A 16,074-nucleotide genomic window follows, 5' to 3' on the forward strand; every position below is an offset into this window, starting at 1 on the left:
AGTCAATGGAGTAGTTCAGCTGGAAGAGACCAACAACCATCATCAAGTCCAAATTAATTTACTTCAAAAGTTGCCACGAGCATAGGAGATTTTCTTGATGAAGAGGAAATGCAGAGAGAGGATATGAACGGCTCTTGATAGGGCTTGTTTTGACAGAATAGTGCTTGGGAGCCTGGATGCTTTGTCTGAGCCACTGGAGGGTTTAGTGGCACAGCGGAGATGAGGTTCCCATCCAGGACATAAATGCAGAAGCCTCTGGCTTTCTCTGTTTTTTTAGTAAAATACCCAAAGAAACCAAAAAAGCACTCAGACCTGTTCCTCCCTGCATCTCCATAGGTTGAAATGGGGTCAGCTGTGTGCTGTATATTAGTTATTTGTCTATTACCATACTGAAGCCGTGTGCCACTCCATGTTTGTGTCCATCTGCCCAAGGAGCCATTGTAAAGCTCTCCTGTCCTTGCTGTGTCAGGAGCCGGCACAGACGTCATGCTCCCCGGTGTTTTTTTGGGAGCCTGCAGGGCTGTGGGCTGGGAAGGGGGAGGCAGTGGAGGAAGGGGCTCGTCCCCTGACTGCGCGTTTGACTGCAGCTGCAGAGCCACCACACTCAGGAGCCTGCAATGGCAAAAGGCAGTGTTCATGGGACTGTAATGCCCCCGACAACATTTTCTTGTATGAAGTGATGGTAACAAGGAAATATGCTGTAGTGCTGCATTAGTGATCACATCTTGTACCCTACATGGGACAGATTTTATTTTCTGAAGTTGCCAACTGAGCAAAAGATGGGCAATTTCTGTGTTCACCCTCGGGTCTCTTGGTAGCGGCGCTGTGTGCTGCCAGGGTGGACATCTCGCTGCCCCTCTTGTCCAGGGTCAGCATCGCTCGCTCCGAGGTCGGGTTCACGCTAGACTCAGGGGCGTCTGTGCCCCTGCAGCTGAACATCTGAACCAGGCACCTGCGGAACTGGGAAGGTGAGAAAAAGGAGATCAACCAAAACACATAGGGAATTTTAAAGGATCTCTACAAATCAGTCTGCGTCTCAGCCAAAGCTCTTGGAAATTCTCCATGAGTCAGTTGGCAATATAAAGAAATAGCCCCAGAAAATATATTTGCCTGTGCCACTATGAACAACTCTGAAACTGAGAAATAATGATGCTCTCAAAAGACACAGACTATTGAAAAAACTCATTCTGAAATAATTTCCTCTTCTGCTTGTTACTGACCACATTTAGTGGACAGAATTGGTAATTTCTCCAGGCTCAGGAGTTGCTTTCATATGTTAATACGAGCTACTCAGAGGTGGTTTGCTCCAGGTTCTTCCTATCCATGAGCAGGGTAAGAGCACCATGTGTCTGCCGTGTGCTGAGGTATCAGGGCAGAGTCCATGGGAAGTGAGACAAGCAATAGCCCTCTGCAGGACCAGATAAATAAATGTATTCATTACTTCTTACTCAACAGTCACTGTTTTTCCTCTTTTCACTTAGATAGCACCATCAGTAGGATAAATCCACTCAGGGTCATTGCTGTGCCTGTAACCACAGTGAACATGCACCCCTGCTCCATCCCCTCCCCAATTCCCCTTCTCTGCATCCAGTCCTCGGCCCCGTCCCACAGGCTCAGGCTGTGCCCCTGCCCTCACCACACACAACTGCAAATGCAGCATTTCCCTGCACACACTGAGGTATTGAAAACTTCCACCCGCCTCAAAATCAACTCACTGGTGCTGGATGCCTGAAGAATTGTCAAAATTTACAGGGACAGTCTTGAAATTAGAATTTTCATACAGAAAACTAACTGATCTTCACTAAGGGCTGATTTTCCTTTATGGTATCTAAACCTAATAATTATTAACATTCATGTTTTAATAATGCACAGAGGCTTTCACCATCTTCCTATAAGCAGATATTCAGTGGGGTTTTTTAAACTTTTTTTTAGTTCTAAATGCTTGATATTGCACTGTCAGTTAACGAACATGTAGGTAGAACTAATTGATTATAAAGCAAGACAAAATATCAAAATATGAGTGTTAAGGACACTTTGAAAGCACACAGTACCTGTTTGTTCATGAAGACATAGATAACTGGGTTATAAACAGTAGCGGTTTTGGAGAAGAAAGCTGGGATTGCTGCCAGACGCGGGTCCAGGTCGATGGAGGGGCGTGCAGTGACCAGGATAGAAAAGGCGGCGTATGGCGTCCAGCAGATCAGGAAGGCGACAATCATCACCACCACCATCCTGGTCACTTGTCGCTCAGGTTTCCTGCTGGTTCCCAGCCTGCCTTGCGTATCTGACACCTTTGAAGAAAAGCAGAAAATTCCAGAAAGCAAACGGGGCCTGCAGCCAGTGGCTGTGGGGAGCCATGCTGGACAGAGTGGCCTTCTCCGGTACGGCAGCACCAGGGAGGCTTTACTGCCCCACAGGGCACCAGTGTCATTGCTGAGGGACACAGATCACTGTGCACTGTCATTAGATTTCCCTTTGCTTAAGTACCTTTGTAATTTTATTGTCAAAGTGAGAGCAGAAAGCAGTTTCCAGGGAAATCTCTGTAGAAATCCGGGTGCAGTCAGATGCTCCCAAGCCAGCATCAGCCAAGCCCGGGGGAGCAAAGCCATGGCCAGGTTTTCTGTCCAGCCTCACAAAAGTTAATTTACCTAATTAATGTCAAGGGTGCTGCAGACACCCCCCCAGGGCAGGGCAGAAAAACCTTTAAATTCTGTCTGTGAGAAAAGTGATGATCCTAATGATTTCAGTCAAATCAGGACAAGATTTGGCCTCTGTTTAGAATGGCAAACAACAGAATACAATGACCCTGACAGAATGAGCAGTATCTGATAGCAACAAGTTACCTCTAAAAATATGAAATAAAGTTAGGGCTGTGTTTTGGGGGATACAACTCGCCATACATCACCAAATCCAGTGGAGCCATCTCAGCCTGCAGCAGCCCTGCGTCTGCACAAGGCTGGACTTGGCTTGGCTGAGCAGGGAACACGGTGTCTGTGCTGGCAGAGCAGTGCCCCTCGCTCACCCCTTTATGGTCCTCTTGGGAGATGCATCTGCTGCTGTCCTGACAACCAGTGTGTGTGCAGCAAAATAAAATGGAAACAAGGCAAATACGAGACTCCCACAGCAACATTAGAACTGAACGGAGACATTTTCCCAATGTCCCTTTCACTGCACTCAGATAATTTGACATATTCAGTGCTTACAAAGGTATAGAAACACCTCCTGGGGAGGGAGAGGTCCTTACCCCTGTAGAAAGTTGTAATCCGTGTGGTTTTTTAACAATAAATGCAACAACAATAATAATAGTACTGACTTGTCATAATACTTAGAGTTCCTGAGGCATTAATGCAGGCTGTGCTAGGTGCTGAGCAAAGCTGAGATATTCAATCTATGACATTTCTATAGCGTTTTTTCATGCACATAACAGGAGCGGCCCAGCCTGCTTTCGGCAGGGGCGCAGTCACTCAGTAGGGCACAGAACCTCCTGGGCTGCACTTTTGCCAAAAATGACATCATTTCACATCACAAATTCCACATCAGCCCAGCCCTGTCCTCAGCTGTGGCTTCTCCTTTCTCTCTAAATCTGAGAGCACAACTGGTAAGGAACCACGTAGTGGTTTGTTACAAACAAAGGAATAATGCCACAGTAATTTATCTCCACTGTAGGCTGTTAATTAGATCTTTTCCTAAAGGTTCATTTCCGTCACTAGCTTTGCAGTTGTGGTGAATCCTAACGCTGTGGCCACAGGGATGGAGGCACCAGCTGCTCTCCTGAGGCGAAGCGAGGCCACTCAGGACCAAGTCCTGTGGCACCCACAGGACACGGCAGTCAAAACCTGGAAATGGGGCTGGTTGGGAACGTCAAAACTCCTGTCCTGGTGCCTGGGTCTCTCCCTGCTCACCATAGAGCTGAGCTGTGTGTGAGATGCAACCTTATGGCAGTTTGTTATAAATTTGCAGAATACCTCGCAGGCAGTTGGTTTCTCTACACCAGGCTGTGCTTTAAGCTTTTATAAGGAGCAGAGGCAAACTCAGACAGTCAGCTCTCTCTGTAACACCCACAAGAGCCAAAGGCAAGCGCTGGCACAAGCCAAATGGTCACGGATAAATCACTAGTGATGAGGAGCCCCTGGCCGCCCCGGCATCTCCTGGCTGTGTGGTCTCCAGGCCTCTGAGCTGCAAGGGAATGTGAAATACCTAACTTACTGAGAGGTGTGGGTTTTTTAGTATTACTGCTGCTGTCTCTGGATAATGGAGAGAGGAGTGAGAAAGACACTAGAGGGTGGTGACACTACGAGGGCACACCACAGTGGCTGTAGGCCAGCACTGGGACCCACTGCACGGCAAGGATCAGTCCTCCAGGACACCCTGACCTGACTCGCAGGTGAGATGGACCATGTGCTGCCGTCCGCCCTGACCAACGGTGGCATTTCCCTCCATTGGCCCCATCGTTCCTCATCTCCCCCGCTCCGTTTTACCTCGCAGCCTCTGGAGTGGCTGTCCCAGAGGAAGGAAATGGCGCTTTCTGTACCCCTCCTGAAGCACCCAGGGCCACATCAGCCATGGCTCTGGCAGAGCCATCAGGGTCTGGGTGCTCGCCCAGTGCCCTCCTTCCCTCCACACCCTCCTCGGTCACCCCCCCTTCATGCCAGGCCACCAGGCCCCCACAGGCTCCCCTCCCAGAGCAGCCCTGTCCCAGCCCTGCAGCGCGGGTCCATGGCCACTGTTCCATGGGGACACCGTAACAGTGTTGTCTCAAAATACTGTGCCAAAATCCTGTCCCAGACAGGAATTTTCCTATTGTATGGCCATCTTCTTTTTCACTTTTCGCAGATTCTCTTTTGGATCAGGTAAGCATAATCACTAAATAAAATACAAAAGCATTTCTCAAGTCTTTTAAATGTTCCTGGACAACCTAGTATTTTATTTACTAAACAGCATTACATTATTTACAAATGCTACACCTTATTCTGCATGCAAGTATTACAGAGTATTAGCCAGCACTATTAAAATTTACAAATGCAGTCTTTTTAAGCTAAATTCTGATTTGCCTGGTTTGTCTTAGGAGATGTCAGTGAATTGCAGTACAATTGTAAATAAACCAATACTGGGTCATTCTGTTTCTATATTTATGAGGCATTCCTTCACTTGTATGATGTTTGACTGATGAGATGTATCAATAACTGATGCAAACTGCTCACTTTGAAGTATCATTTCTAACCATAGCATGAATTTCTGTGTGTAGTAAGTATTCAACAAGGGACGATAACCAAGTGCATTTGCCTGGAAATTTGATCTGCTTTTGTCTGATCTCTATAGAAAATTGAACATAAAATTCCAAACGTTTGCCTCCATACACATTTAAAAGGCTTCTTACCTTTCTTAACTTCCGCATCAGCTTTCCGTAGGATACCAAAATCACCGATAACGGCACTACGAAGCAGGTGATGAACAACGCGATAATGTACGTATGGTCGATATAAGCTCCCGAGTACCTGGATAAAACACGAAATACATTGTGTATGTATTACCAGTTATGTTCTTAGTATTCTCTTGAAGCATTAACTTTGCTCTTCAAATCTGTCACTGGTATTTTGGTCAGCTGTTTTTATGGAAAGTGCCCCTTTACAAGTCCAGTGTATCCACAGATGGAGCCCTGGGCCACCCCCTGGTGGATCCGATGGCCATAGGCACACAGCACTGTGTCACAGCACTGAGTCACAGCACAGTGTCACACAGCACAGTGTCACAGCACTGTGGGACAGCACTGTGTGCCAGCACAACGTGACAGCACTGCGGGACAGCTCAGGTGGGAAGGGACGTGCGGTCCAACCGCCTGCTCAAAGTGGGGTCGGCTGTGGGGTCAGACCAGGGCTCTCTCCGGTCTTCTGAAAAAAACCTCTCTGTCATCTCTGTGCCCTGACAACAAGCACAAGACACAGGATGGGTGTTTTCATCAGAGATGGAAGTTACACCCTTCAGAATTATTTTTTTTAAATCTGTCCTTGGCAAATTTTTCTCATTTTTGTTCGAGCTTTCTTTACAGCCATTTTTGCAGTGATGTACATAATCTTTAAACCTTGCCTTTGAAGTCCTACCCCTGAGATGTCCTGAGCTGCAAGTTCCATCCCTTCACCATACACTGCCTTACCAGTTCGGCTCGCAGGTAGTTCCGATCTTACTGGTGGTGTAGCTGCTCCAGCCCATCGTTGGTGGGATGGTCCAGATGAAGGAAAAGCCCCACACAAAGGCAATGCCAAGGGCTGCGTGCTTCCCTCTCAGGCGCACGTTTCCCAGCGGGCGGCAGATCACGATGTACCGCTCAACAGCCAACAGAGCGAGGGACCAGAGAGCAACAATGCCTGTTGTGAGAAAACACGGCCAGCATCAAAAATGGGGCAGATCAAACTCCATCCCACAGCACAGAACTGACCAGGCTGAACAGCATCTCTGGAGGTCACCAGTCCAACACCCCCCACTCAGGCACGGTCCATAGAGCAGGTTGTCCAGGACCAAGTCCAGCTGGGTTTTGAGTATCCCCACAGATGGAGGCTCCAGAGCCTCTCTGGAAACCTGCTCCTGTTTCATCTGCCTAGTTTGTCAGTCTACAGTGTAATGACTACAGCACCAAGCAGCTGATCAGGCCATTTCACTGATGATAGCTGCTTTTTTTTAATTAGGATCTGCTCTAAAAAGCGGCAAATTATGTATAGCTGACAAATCAACAAATTAAGGTGTATCTTCAAAATGCTCTCTTTCCAAGAAATGTAATATTTCAGACTATCATAAAACTCTAATGTACAGACAGCTGCCCACAGCATCAAATTATTGGTTTATTGTGCACATATCACCTCATTGGCTAGCAAATAAAAAAATCTTGAGATAGCCTTATCTTTCTGCATGGGACATGGCTCATGTGCCACAGACCGAGTCAGCAGCAGCATCCCTCACCCTCTGTGTCGCTGACGCAGGCTGAGAGCCCCCTGAGCCCCCTCCTCAGCGGGGGTCAGTGCTGAGCTTGGCTCAGAGCTGGGGCAGTCAGTGCCTGTCTTCACTGCACAGGAGCAGGAGGCAGTGAGCGTCTGTCTCCAGAAAGTGGATGTCCCATTTTAAATCCATTTCCCATTTGTTCTGCAGGGGTGTATTTACACAGGGAGCTATGTGGTGAGGGGTTTCCCTTTTAGGGTACTTTTAGTACTTTTTGTGTAGTTAGTTGAACAGAGCCTAGAGAGGAAAAATCCCCTAAACCGTAGGGGTGAGGGGTGATGGTTGCTGGTGTCACGGTTCCTCAGAACTGCTGCAAGGCAGATAACATAGGATGTTTGTGTGCCCTGATACTCCCCACAGTTTAAAAGCAGCCGCTCACTCTTTTTATCTATTATTTATCCATATATGCATACATCTAAATACAAACCTTGAAAATAGTTACATGTAGTGACATTTTTCTCTGTCATTGTTTTACCAACCTTCCCCCCCCCGCCCCCACTGTTATTCCATTAGCAAAGCTTTTCTCCTTACATTAAACATATTCAATGACCACCACACACATGAGAAGCCCCTGGTGTATGATGGAGGTAGTGACAGATGTTATTCACTCTGACATGAGGTCCACTTCAGCATCTATGGAATGGGGAAGAACCAGTGAGTTAAAGACATGTAGTGCCTGGGGAAGAACAGTGAGGAGTCAAAGACTTCTGTCAGTGCCCGGGGAAGCCACAGAGAGCTCACAGAGTAGACAGGAGGAGGCTGAAGGTAAAGGACAAACAACTACGAAGAAAATCAGGCTTACCAAAAAATGTGACTGCAAATCCTTCCAGCACACAAGCCCAGTATCCCATATAAAAATAACCTTTCAGATTCGTTAAAAAGCTGATGGTGCCACCACTCAGTGAGACCAGGAAGTCGGCCACCGACAAGTTGACGATGACATAGTTCACAGGTTGTCTCAACTGCTTGAACTTCAGGGTTACCAGGATCACTGCCAGGTTCTCGGCAAGCGACAGGGAAGTGACCACCAGCATCAGGGCCGCCAGGAGCCTGAAGTGCCAGGGCTGGATGGAGTCCAGGGGGCAGCGGAAGGGATCCCATCCCGCAGGACCAGCGGCGCTGGGCAGCAGCGACTCATTGTCCAGTGCTCTGAACACATCCATGTTTTCTCTCCCACTAGCAAAAATAATATTGTATAGTACTGGAGTTTCTAACCTGGAAATAATATTCAGGATTAAAAGGAGAAATTTGCTGTCTCCAGCAGGAGTGTGAACAAACTCTCCATGCTGCTGCTTTCCAGTAATAGTCCAGGAAACAAAGTTTTGGTCAGAGGAAATTTCAGTGCCGTGCAGGGAATGTGGGAGCAGGGATGAGCAAGGTAATCCCTTAAAGCCCCCTCTGCCGGTGTCCTGTGCTGCAGACCTGTCTTTATCAGAAATCAGACCCGGCGGTAGGAGCTGCAGGTTCCCTCCTTCTGCAGCAGCCAACGGCAGCGCTGAAACATCCCCCGGATCATCCCCGCTCCACAGGAGATGAAGCGTTTGCTTGGATTCCACCCTCAGCACCAAGAGAACACAAGCTTCAGTGATGGTGAGGGTGGAGGGCTCTGCCTCACACCCAGCTCCTCTGTGCACACTACAGCAGACCCGGACCACAGCTCTAAATCCGAGTTTGGTTAGCACGCTGCTTGAAATTACACAGGTTTTTAAATGATTATGGGTGTCAGAACGAAACCTGAGCTCTGAATTTAGCGTACAACAGGGCAGGTAGCATCTGGACTCCTCCAAGGTGCAAATCTATTACTCGAACACTGACACCCCTTTAAAGAATGGAAAACTGTTTCCAGTTATTTTCTTGTTTTATGCTGTCATATACTATTCAAGTTGTTTGGATGAGGTATGATTTCAGTTACAGTTTAAATGCATTTTCTCTCACAACAATTATGTTGTGCTTGCTCTGTTCAGAATCCTTTAAGGATATTCCTGTACTGTCTTCCTTGCCTTGTTTTTCCTTTTCAGCAGGTCGGCTTTATCACTGAAACCATCCTCTGCGATGTGCCTTCTTAGTACAACTGACAGCAGTTGCACTTCTTCAGCATCACAGGTTTGCATTTGCTACTTTGCTCCACAGATGCCACCTCTCTTGCACTGCAGGGCTTCTGGGGTTTTTGGTCTAAATCATACAGACATGGACGTGTTTTAATTTTACTGTGGGATTTTTTCTGAAATCAGAATCAGATACATTTAGAAAGACAAACCATGGCCCTGTGAGCACAGGGAGCACAGCAGCTGCCCGAAATGGAGTGAACCAGCCCCGAATTCACCGTTCACACAGGACACAAACAGGGCAATGAGCCACGAAAACAGAGTGTGCTCAGGGGGTGCACTGCAGCTGGATCCCCAGCTTTTGAGCATGGGATGGTCGGCCCCAAGATGCTGCCATCCAACGGCAGCTGTGGCCTTCACTCCTCAAAGTGAATTTGATTTGCTTTTCCAAACATGTCAGGTCTGAATCAGTCTTATCAGTTTGGGTTGTAAGGGGTTTTTTTAAAATAAGCTATTAAGAAAAACCCAGCAGCAAGTGAGGTCTGTGAATGACTTTGAAATTAAGTGCATTTATATTGATCTTTCCCTTTCCTATATTTGATAAGGCCATTCCAATCGCATATCTCTAAAAGGAAAATAAGAACTAATTTCACGATAATGTTTTGAAAAACACATACAGTAAGGCCAGGTTTTGTTGGGTCTTCAGCAGGGGAGAAGCTGAAGCGAATGCACGAGCATTTAGTTTAAATTAGAGATTAAGCAGAAATTATGGTGATTTATGCTTAGAGACCATTACAGAGTACATTACAAATCCAGAAGGTCACATAAACAAATATGCTTCTGCTGAGCCCAGCTAACCACAGACAGAGCCAAGGCTGGGGCTGCCGGGGGCTCTGCAGGGCTCAGGGCAGGCACAGCCATGTCCAGGGTTGTGCCCACTCTGGTTTTCGGTATCTCCATGGATGGAGACTCAGGGGAACCTGTGCTCACACCCTTACTGAACAGATTTGTCTTATTTTGAGTTATTTTAAAAATTAAGAATAAAACCTTAGGTGCTGCTTCACATTAATTATAAGCGTTATAAATCCATTTACTTCGGGACCACATTTAACCTGGGGAAGTTCAAGGTTGTGAAACTGAATGGCAGACTTTGCTTGGGAGCGCTGTTATGGGACTGCAGTGCTTAATCTCATTTGTCTGTTCTCAGTATCCACCCCCCCTTATTTTAGAACCTGTTGAAGCCTGAGTGTAGGAAATAGGGTTTCTGTTCCATGAAACTCCTGGAAATTCAGACAAATATTCTCCTGCCGCCTGACAAAACTGAAACCATTTGGGGTGTCACATCAGAGCAGGGAGTTATTTCCACTGTGCAGTACCAAATTATAAAGATATTGTGAAGTACCTGAACATAACCTGTTCAGAAGCTTCTGTGGGAGGATACTTTGTCTAAAACCAGCTGGATTTCCTCTTTTAAAAATTTTTCTTAGCTGCAGTTTTATTTTCTCAGTTACTGAAAGCCAGCAATTACACATTTGGAGTCTGGTCTCCGAAAACACCGAACTTCCATGATGGAAAAGTTTTGTCCTTGCCCTTTTGAGTGCCTTGGAGGAATTATTTTGCTGATTTGCTCATTAAAAGAAGGGGAGTGGAGATAAAAGCTGTGTACAAAAGAGGCGTTCCTCACTGCCACCGAGACCAGCGCAGAACTCCAGTACCCAGCAATACCAACGAGACTGGTACCTAAACAAAACTCGCTCTATCAACTGTGAATAAGAAACTTGTTCAAAATAAAATAAACCGCATTCTGAGCATCAGAGAGGAAATAATTTGTTAGGCAGTATTTACTTAAGATACGTTAACAGTATCTCGCAGGTAAGACTTTGTTTAATTTATGATAGCACAGTGCTTTGCAAAGCACAGTTAAACCCGGTTCCTCGGGCACTCACAAAAGCAGTAAAGTAAAAGTCAACAATTTCACACTTTTGCTGGTTCTGACCGAAGTTATTCTGCTGTCACCGTGGAAGTTTTTCACAGAATTTTGGGTCTTTCAACCACTTGCTTTCACGTGATATTAATCTGTTAACACCCCAGTAAAATAAATTGTTGTTTTAACAACAAGCAATAAAGTGAATATGCATTGAAAGGGCTGACTATGCCACTGTAAGGAGCAAAGAACACTTCAATGGCTTGTTTTTTCCTCAGAAACTGTAAATTCCCCAAAAGTTCAGTGTGAATCATTATCCTGTATACTCACCTGCCTGTTCAAAGTAGAAAAACTGTTCACATGATGTTTCTTATTTAAGAGGATTTTTCTATTATGAAATCCTCATGCAGGACTTAATCATGCAATAAATCTTACTGGGCCATGTACACGAGAATCTTTAGTCAACAACCATTAAAAATGTTTGTTATTACATACGTCAAACACATTGTGCCTATTTTGCAGCCCCTGAAGACAGTATAGGCTTTTGCCCTAAACTCGGTATTAGACTAAAACCAAAACTTTGAAGAATTAAGGTCAGAATACAATTTGCAGCTTTGAATTTGTCACCATATTTATGTTTACTGTAAATATGAAAAGATATAGACATCTTGTCCATGACTCATTTCATCAGAGCCTAAAAGTCAGTATTCAAATATGGGTAAAAATTAATTTTCTTAATTGATAAAATTTATTTATTAAAAAAAATAAATCACACGGCAGAGCCTGGAGACAGCCGGAAGGAAGGGAGAGGAGTCCTGAGTGCACCAATGCTTGATCCATGCCATGCTCCTACCAAAATTCCAAAATAACTTCTTTGTGATGCCTGTAACCCTAGCTGGAAGGACAGTACTGAAATAAGGGAAACATCATTTGTATACTTACCTTTTCTTAAAACACAGACTATTCTGAGCAGCATGCTCACCACTGGCCTGTGTGCTTGGTTACGTCCATCTGTGCAGCTGGATGTTCACTGTCAGCTTTGGATGAGAAATAGTGTCCATCTCTTGTTTTCTGCCCAAAACCTGAATCTGAACATTCGTGCACACTGGTAGCCCCTGGATTCGGGTGCAAGCCTCAGTGCTGTCTCCAGCTCCTCAGGTAGTTTTCCAGAGCAATTCTCTGATGAAACAAAACCAGTAAGAGCCACTATCCAGCCAATGGCATCTCGTTAGTGATATAAATCAAACATAGCATGACCTTGCCTTCCACTCAGATTTATTTATACTTGTTTGGGGTGAAGCGTGTTATTCTCTCATGGCTAACTCTCATGATATGAGATTGATGGTGTCATAAGTGTAAGCACCTACCCCAGAGATTCCCAAGGAAGAAGGAAAAACACTGAATCCCCATCTGCATTTGACAGAACATCACATCTGTGCATCTGTCTACAGTGGAGCACCTCTGGCTGTCAGTGTCTTAAGGAGTTAACTACAGGAACACGACTTTCCTCACATTTCTGCAGGTTTCTTTTTCAACATAACCATAACCTGAAACTTCTCTCACTGAAATGGTTCTTAAGGTTGATTTTCATGGACAAAATGCTAATGAAACACCATATAAGAGGACAGATAAAAGGTCTTACGAACATAATCTCCTGTGAGGAAGGAATCTCAGAGGAGAAACAGGAGAGCAGGAGCTGGAGGAGCCCCTGCAGAGTGTAACACTGAGATGGTCAGGACTGGAGTCCTCTGCTGAGGGCCCTGGCCCTGGGTTTCTGTCAGGAGCCTCAGTCGAACCAGCGCTGTCAGTGCGAGGTGAGATGTGGTGATGGGCAGGAGCGTCCTTCACCACTGCCGTGCCATGGCCCCGGTCCCATGCTGCGCTCTGCACCGACATCATCAGCATTGCTTGGTCTGCAGTGAGAAACACTTCAAGCCACGCAGCTTTAGTGTGTTGGAAATTACTGTTTTCCTCAGGTAATTCTGAGGGACACAGTCCACAGAGACTCCCAGTAACTAAATACATCTTGGAGAAAGGTACAAGGATGAGATGTTCTCACCTATCTTCCGTGTGAACACACAAGCTGGTTTTGTGCCTTGAGAATCTGTTCTGTCACCAGCAATCACATAATATATTTTTTTTTAATTCAAATAATACAAACCAGTGTGACACAACCCTGAACCATCACCAGGCACAGGTCCTGCAGTCTAAAAACAACCAATTATTACTTTACCTAATCAAAGATAACACATGCCTCAGCCTATGGAGAATGTGCATGAAAACTTCAGTGCATGCAGTATAATAAGCATCACTTATTTATAACATTCCCACCCAGAGGAAACTATGGAAACAAACCCAAGTCACTAGCCACAGCAATACAGAAAACTATATAAAAAGAAAACATTAACAAAGTGAAATAAACTGTGTTTATTCAAATGACAAACTACTTATCTGCAGGAGTCAGAAGTAGATCAATAGTTACATCGCAGGCAAAGAAGCTTTCATCCAGAGTCAGAAGCTTTCCAAGGCTTTTGAACTTTTATCAAAGACTCAACACTGCCTATCTCCATCTGCATTTAAGGCACTACTGAGTGATAGCTGTGCTCTTCCCTGCCTGAGCTCAGCTGACTTGCTCTGAAGTAGTCATACGGGTTGACAAACACCTAAGAAAGTCCATTTGGGTAAGTTCACTTTGTCCCAAATACACCATGTTTAGGTATAACTCACTGGAGCATTACATACAATACTGATAAAACAAATAAGAACTGCAGGCTATCAGTGTATGGTGACAACGTGTCCCTGAGAAGGGTGACAGCGCAGGACCAAGCTGCAGCCGCGCAGGGGAGACGATGGAGATGGAGATGGAAATGATGGAGAAGATGGAGATGGAGATGATGGAGATGGAGCCTGATGCGTGGTGTTCAGCTGCAGACGGGGTGTGATGGGAAGTGGGGAAGCAGGAGGAGGAGTAAGTGACACAACTGTCACCAAAACCTCACAGCATGAACACACAGGACAGAGAAGTGAACTCAGAGCCACACCATCCAGGGGATTCCTGGCCTTTTAATGAAAACCCTGGGCATCAGGAACTGATTTTGTTCTCCTCTGTACTGCAGATTTAATGTATCACTAGGAAAAACACCCCCTCCTCTGCATCTCAGGCCTTTAACAGTACAAAAGCTTGATTAAGAGTGCTCAGCACTAGTTAGTTTTCCAACATGAAAAGCAGTCCTTAATTTTATGCTCATTCCCAATGCAGACAAATAAAATTGCCACAAAATGCTCTAAGCAAACTATATCATAATACTATGAATACATTTACTGCCATAAATAATTTTAAACAAAGTCTTCACTTTTGTGTTCACAGCAGTGTTTTCTTACAAGTGGCAATGAATAATGACCATGAGAGCTTTTGAAAATGAGTTATGCATGCATTGACTAAAAAAACCTCTGCTCTCTGATGAAGTACAGCTGAGCCAGCCATTTATCTTACTGTGTCAAAAATTCTCTCGGAAACAACCGTAATGGAACTCTCTTATATTAAAAAAATGCATGTCTGGTGATACAAAGCACTGGGACTGATCCAGCCTGTGGAGCGCTCGCTCAGCTCCCAGGGAACACAACCACAAATACCCTCAGTAATTTTTTGGACCTAAACAGAGGAACTCTGGGCTCCTCAGCAGCAGAGGCCTAACCCACGCTCAGGATGGGCACAGATTTGTGCCTTGCCCTTTCCAAGGACTTCTTGTCAACTAAATACCCCCATAGCCCCCAACCCAGTAGATGTCTTGTTCCCCAGGTGGGAAGAAGGACAAATTCCTGTCCCATTCTGTGTAGTGTGTTCCTCCTGATCTGGTTCCCATATCAACGTCTCTTCTTGCTGCAGCTAACCCACCTCTTTAGCATCAACGCGATCGCAAGTGATCACTGCACCCTCAAGGACAACCCCTCACCGTGGATTAAGTTAATAACTTAATAACTTGATAATAACCCTGGTTAAGGGCGAGCAGTTTTCCCTTCAGCCACTGCACTGGTGTTCACCAGTAGGACACTGCAGCAGCACACCCTTCTACATCAAGAGACTTGAGTTTCACTACCAACAACTCTCCAAAGACACCTCCCCAGGCCTTTTTTAGTTATTATTCGTCTTTTGTGAATACTATGTCTTACTCTTTTAGAGCCATTTCACTTATTCCTAGCACAGTTTTGATCAGACATACATATTTTTGTGTGTGATTTCTTTATCTCCTCTCTAAACTGTAACACCATGTAACTGACACCGCACTAAGAGCTGAGCGATCTGTTTCCAGGACCAAACAGCAGCCATCCTGTCAGTTTGGTAATGGGGGCAGAGCCCTCACCAGATGAAAGTGGGTTTTCCTGTGAAGATGATATGGTGCGGTTACCTTAGGCCAACACACACATGGTGTCCTGAGCTCTGGTCGCATCAGGCTGCGGTCAGCAGAGCTGTTGTCAACGACAGGGTCAGGCCAGCAGTGGAATACTGGTTCCTTCAGTGCTGGAAAGGGAAGGCTGTCCCATGAGAGGGGATGTCCAGGGTGAGCCAGGGTCCTCACAGGAACTTCCAGAAAGGACCTGCAGTGGTTGAAATCAGAACAACAATGTTTGGCAACACACGGACCCTGCTCTCCCTGAGGCTCCCAGAGAATTCTCTGGGGGTGCATTTTCCCCTGCAGACCTCAAGAATCCAGCAAATCAGGTCATGCATGGAGTCTGCAGGGAGCAAAGACCAGGCCCAGTGTTCCTCTCCCACTGCTGTACAAAATCAGATCACACTCTGTTTGCAAAGGAGTTGTCTGCTGCTTAGTAAAATCAACTGTCTCAGATTATCCAGAAATGAAAACAAATGTTGTAAACATTTTACCTGTTCAGAAGCATTTGTAACGACTGCTGTAAAGATAGCTTCAAAAGCCACACACGGCTGCAGCAATATGTACAAACACACTGGTCAAGTCCAGCAGAGAAGTCTGGGTTTGCATGCACAGATACGGTTGTTAGCTCAGGTACCAGTAACTGCAGCACCGTTCCCAGTTCACAGCTAACCAGGCCCTGGGTATTTCCACGATAACCGAAATCCTGCGCTCCCTCTGATAGCAC

The 16,074-nt window shown here is 45.8% G+C and overlaps 1 protein-coding gene across 1 annotated transcript; it reads right to left on the reverse strand.

The window, feature by feature from the left end:
• Nucleotides 1–732: 732 nt before the first annotated feature.
• Nucleotides 733–8,150, reverse strand: LOC104537404 (opsin-VA-like). The gene is made up of 5 exons (XM_010180275.1): nt 7,790–8,150; nt 6,152–6,362; nt 5,378–5,495; nt 2,052–2,291; nt 733–960 (listed from the first exon to the last, which is right to left on the reverse strand). Exons 1-5 carry the CDS (start codon nt 8,148–8,150, stop codon nt 733–735), a joined length of 1,158 nt encoding a protein of 385 aa, XP_010178577.1.
• Between the last annotated feature and the right edge of the window lie 7,924 nt (nt 8,151–16,074).

Source organism: Mesitornis unicolor, unplaced genomic scaffold (genome assembly GCF_000695765.1).
Source record: "Mesitornis unicolor isolate BGI_N332 unplaced genomic scaffold, ASM69576v1 scaffold47232, whole genome shotgun sequence".
NCBI lineage: Eukaryota > Metazoa > Chordata > Aves > Mesitornithiformes > Mesitornithidae > Mesitornis > Mesitornis unicolor.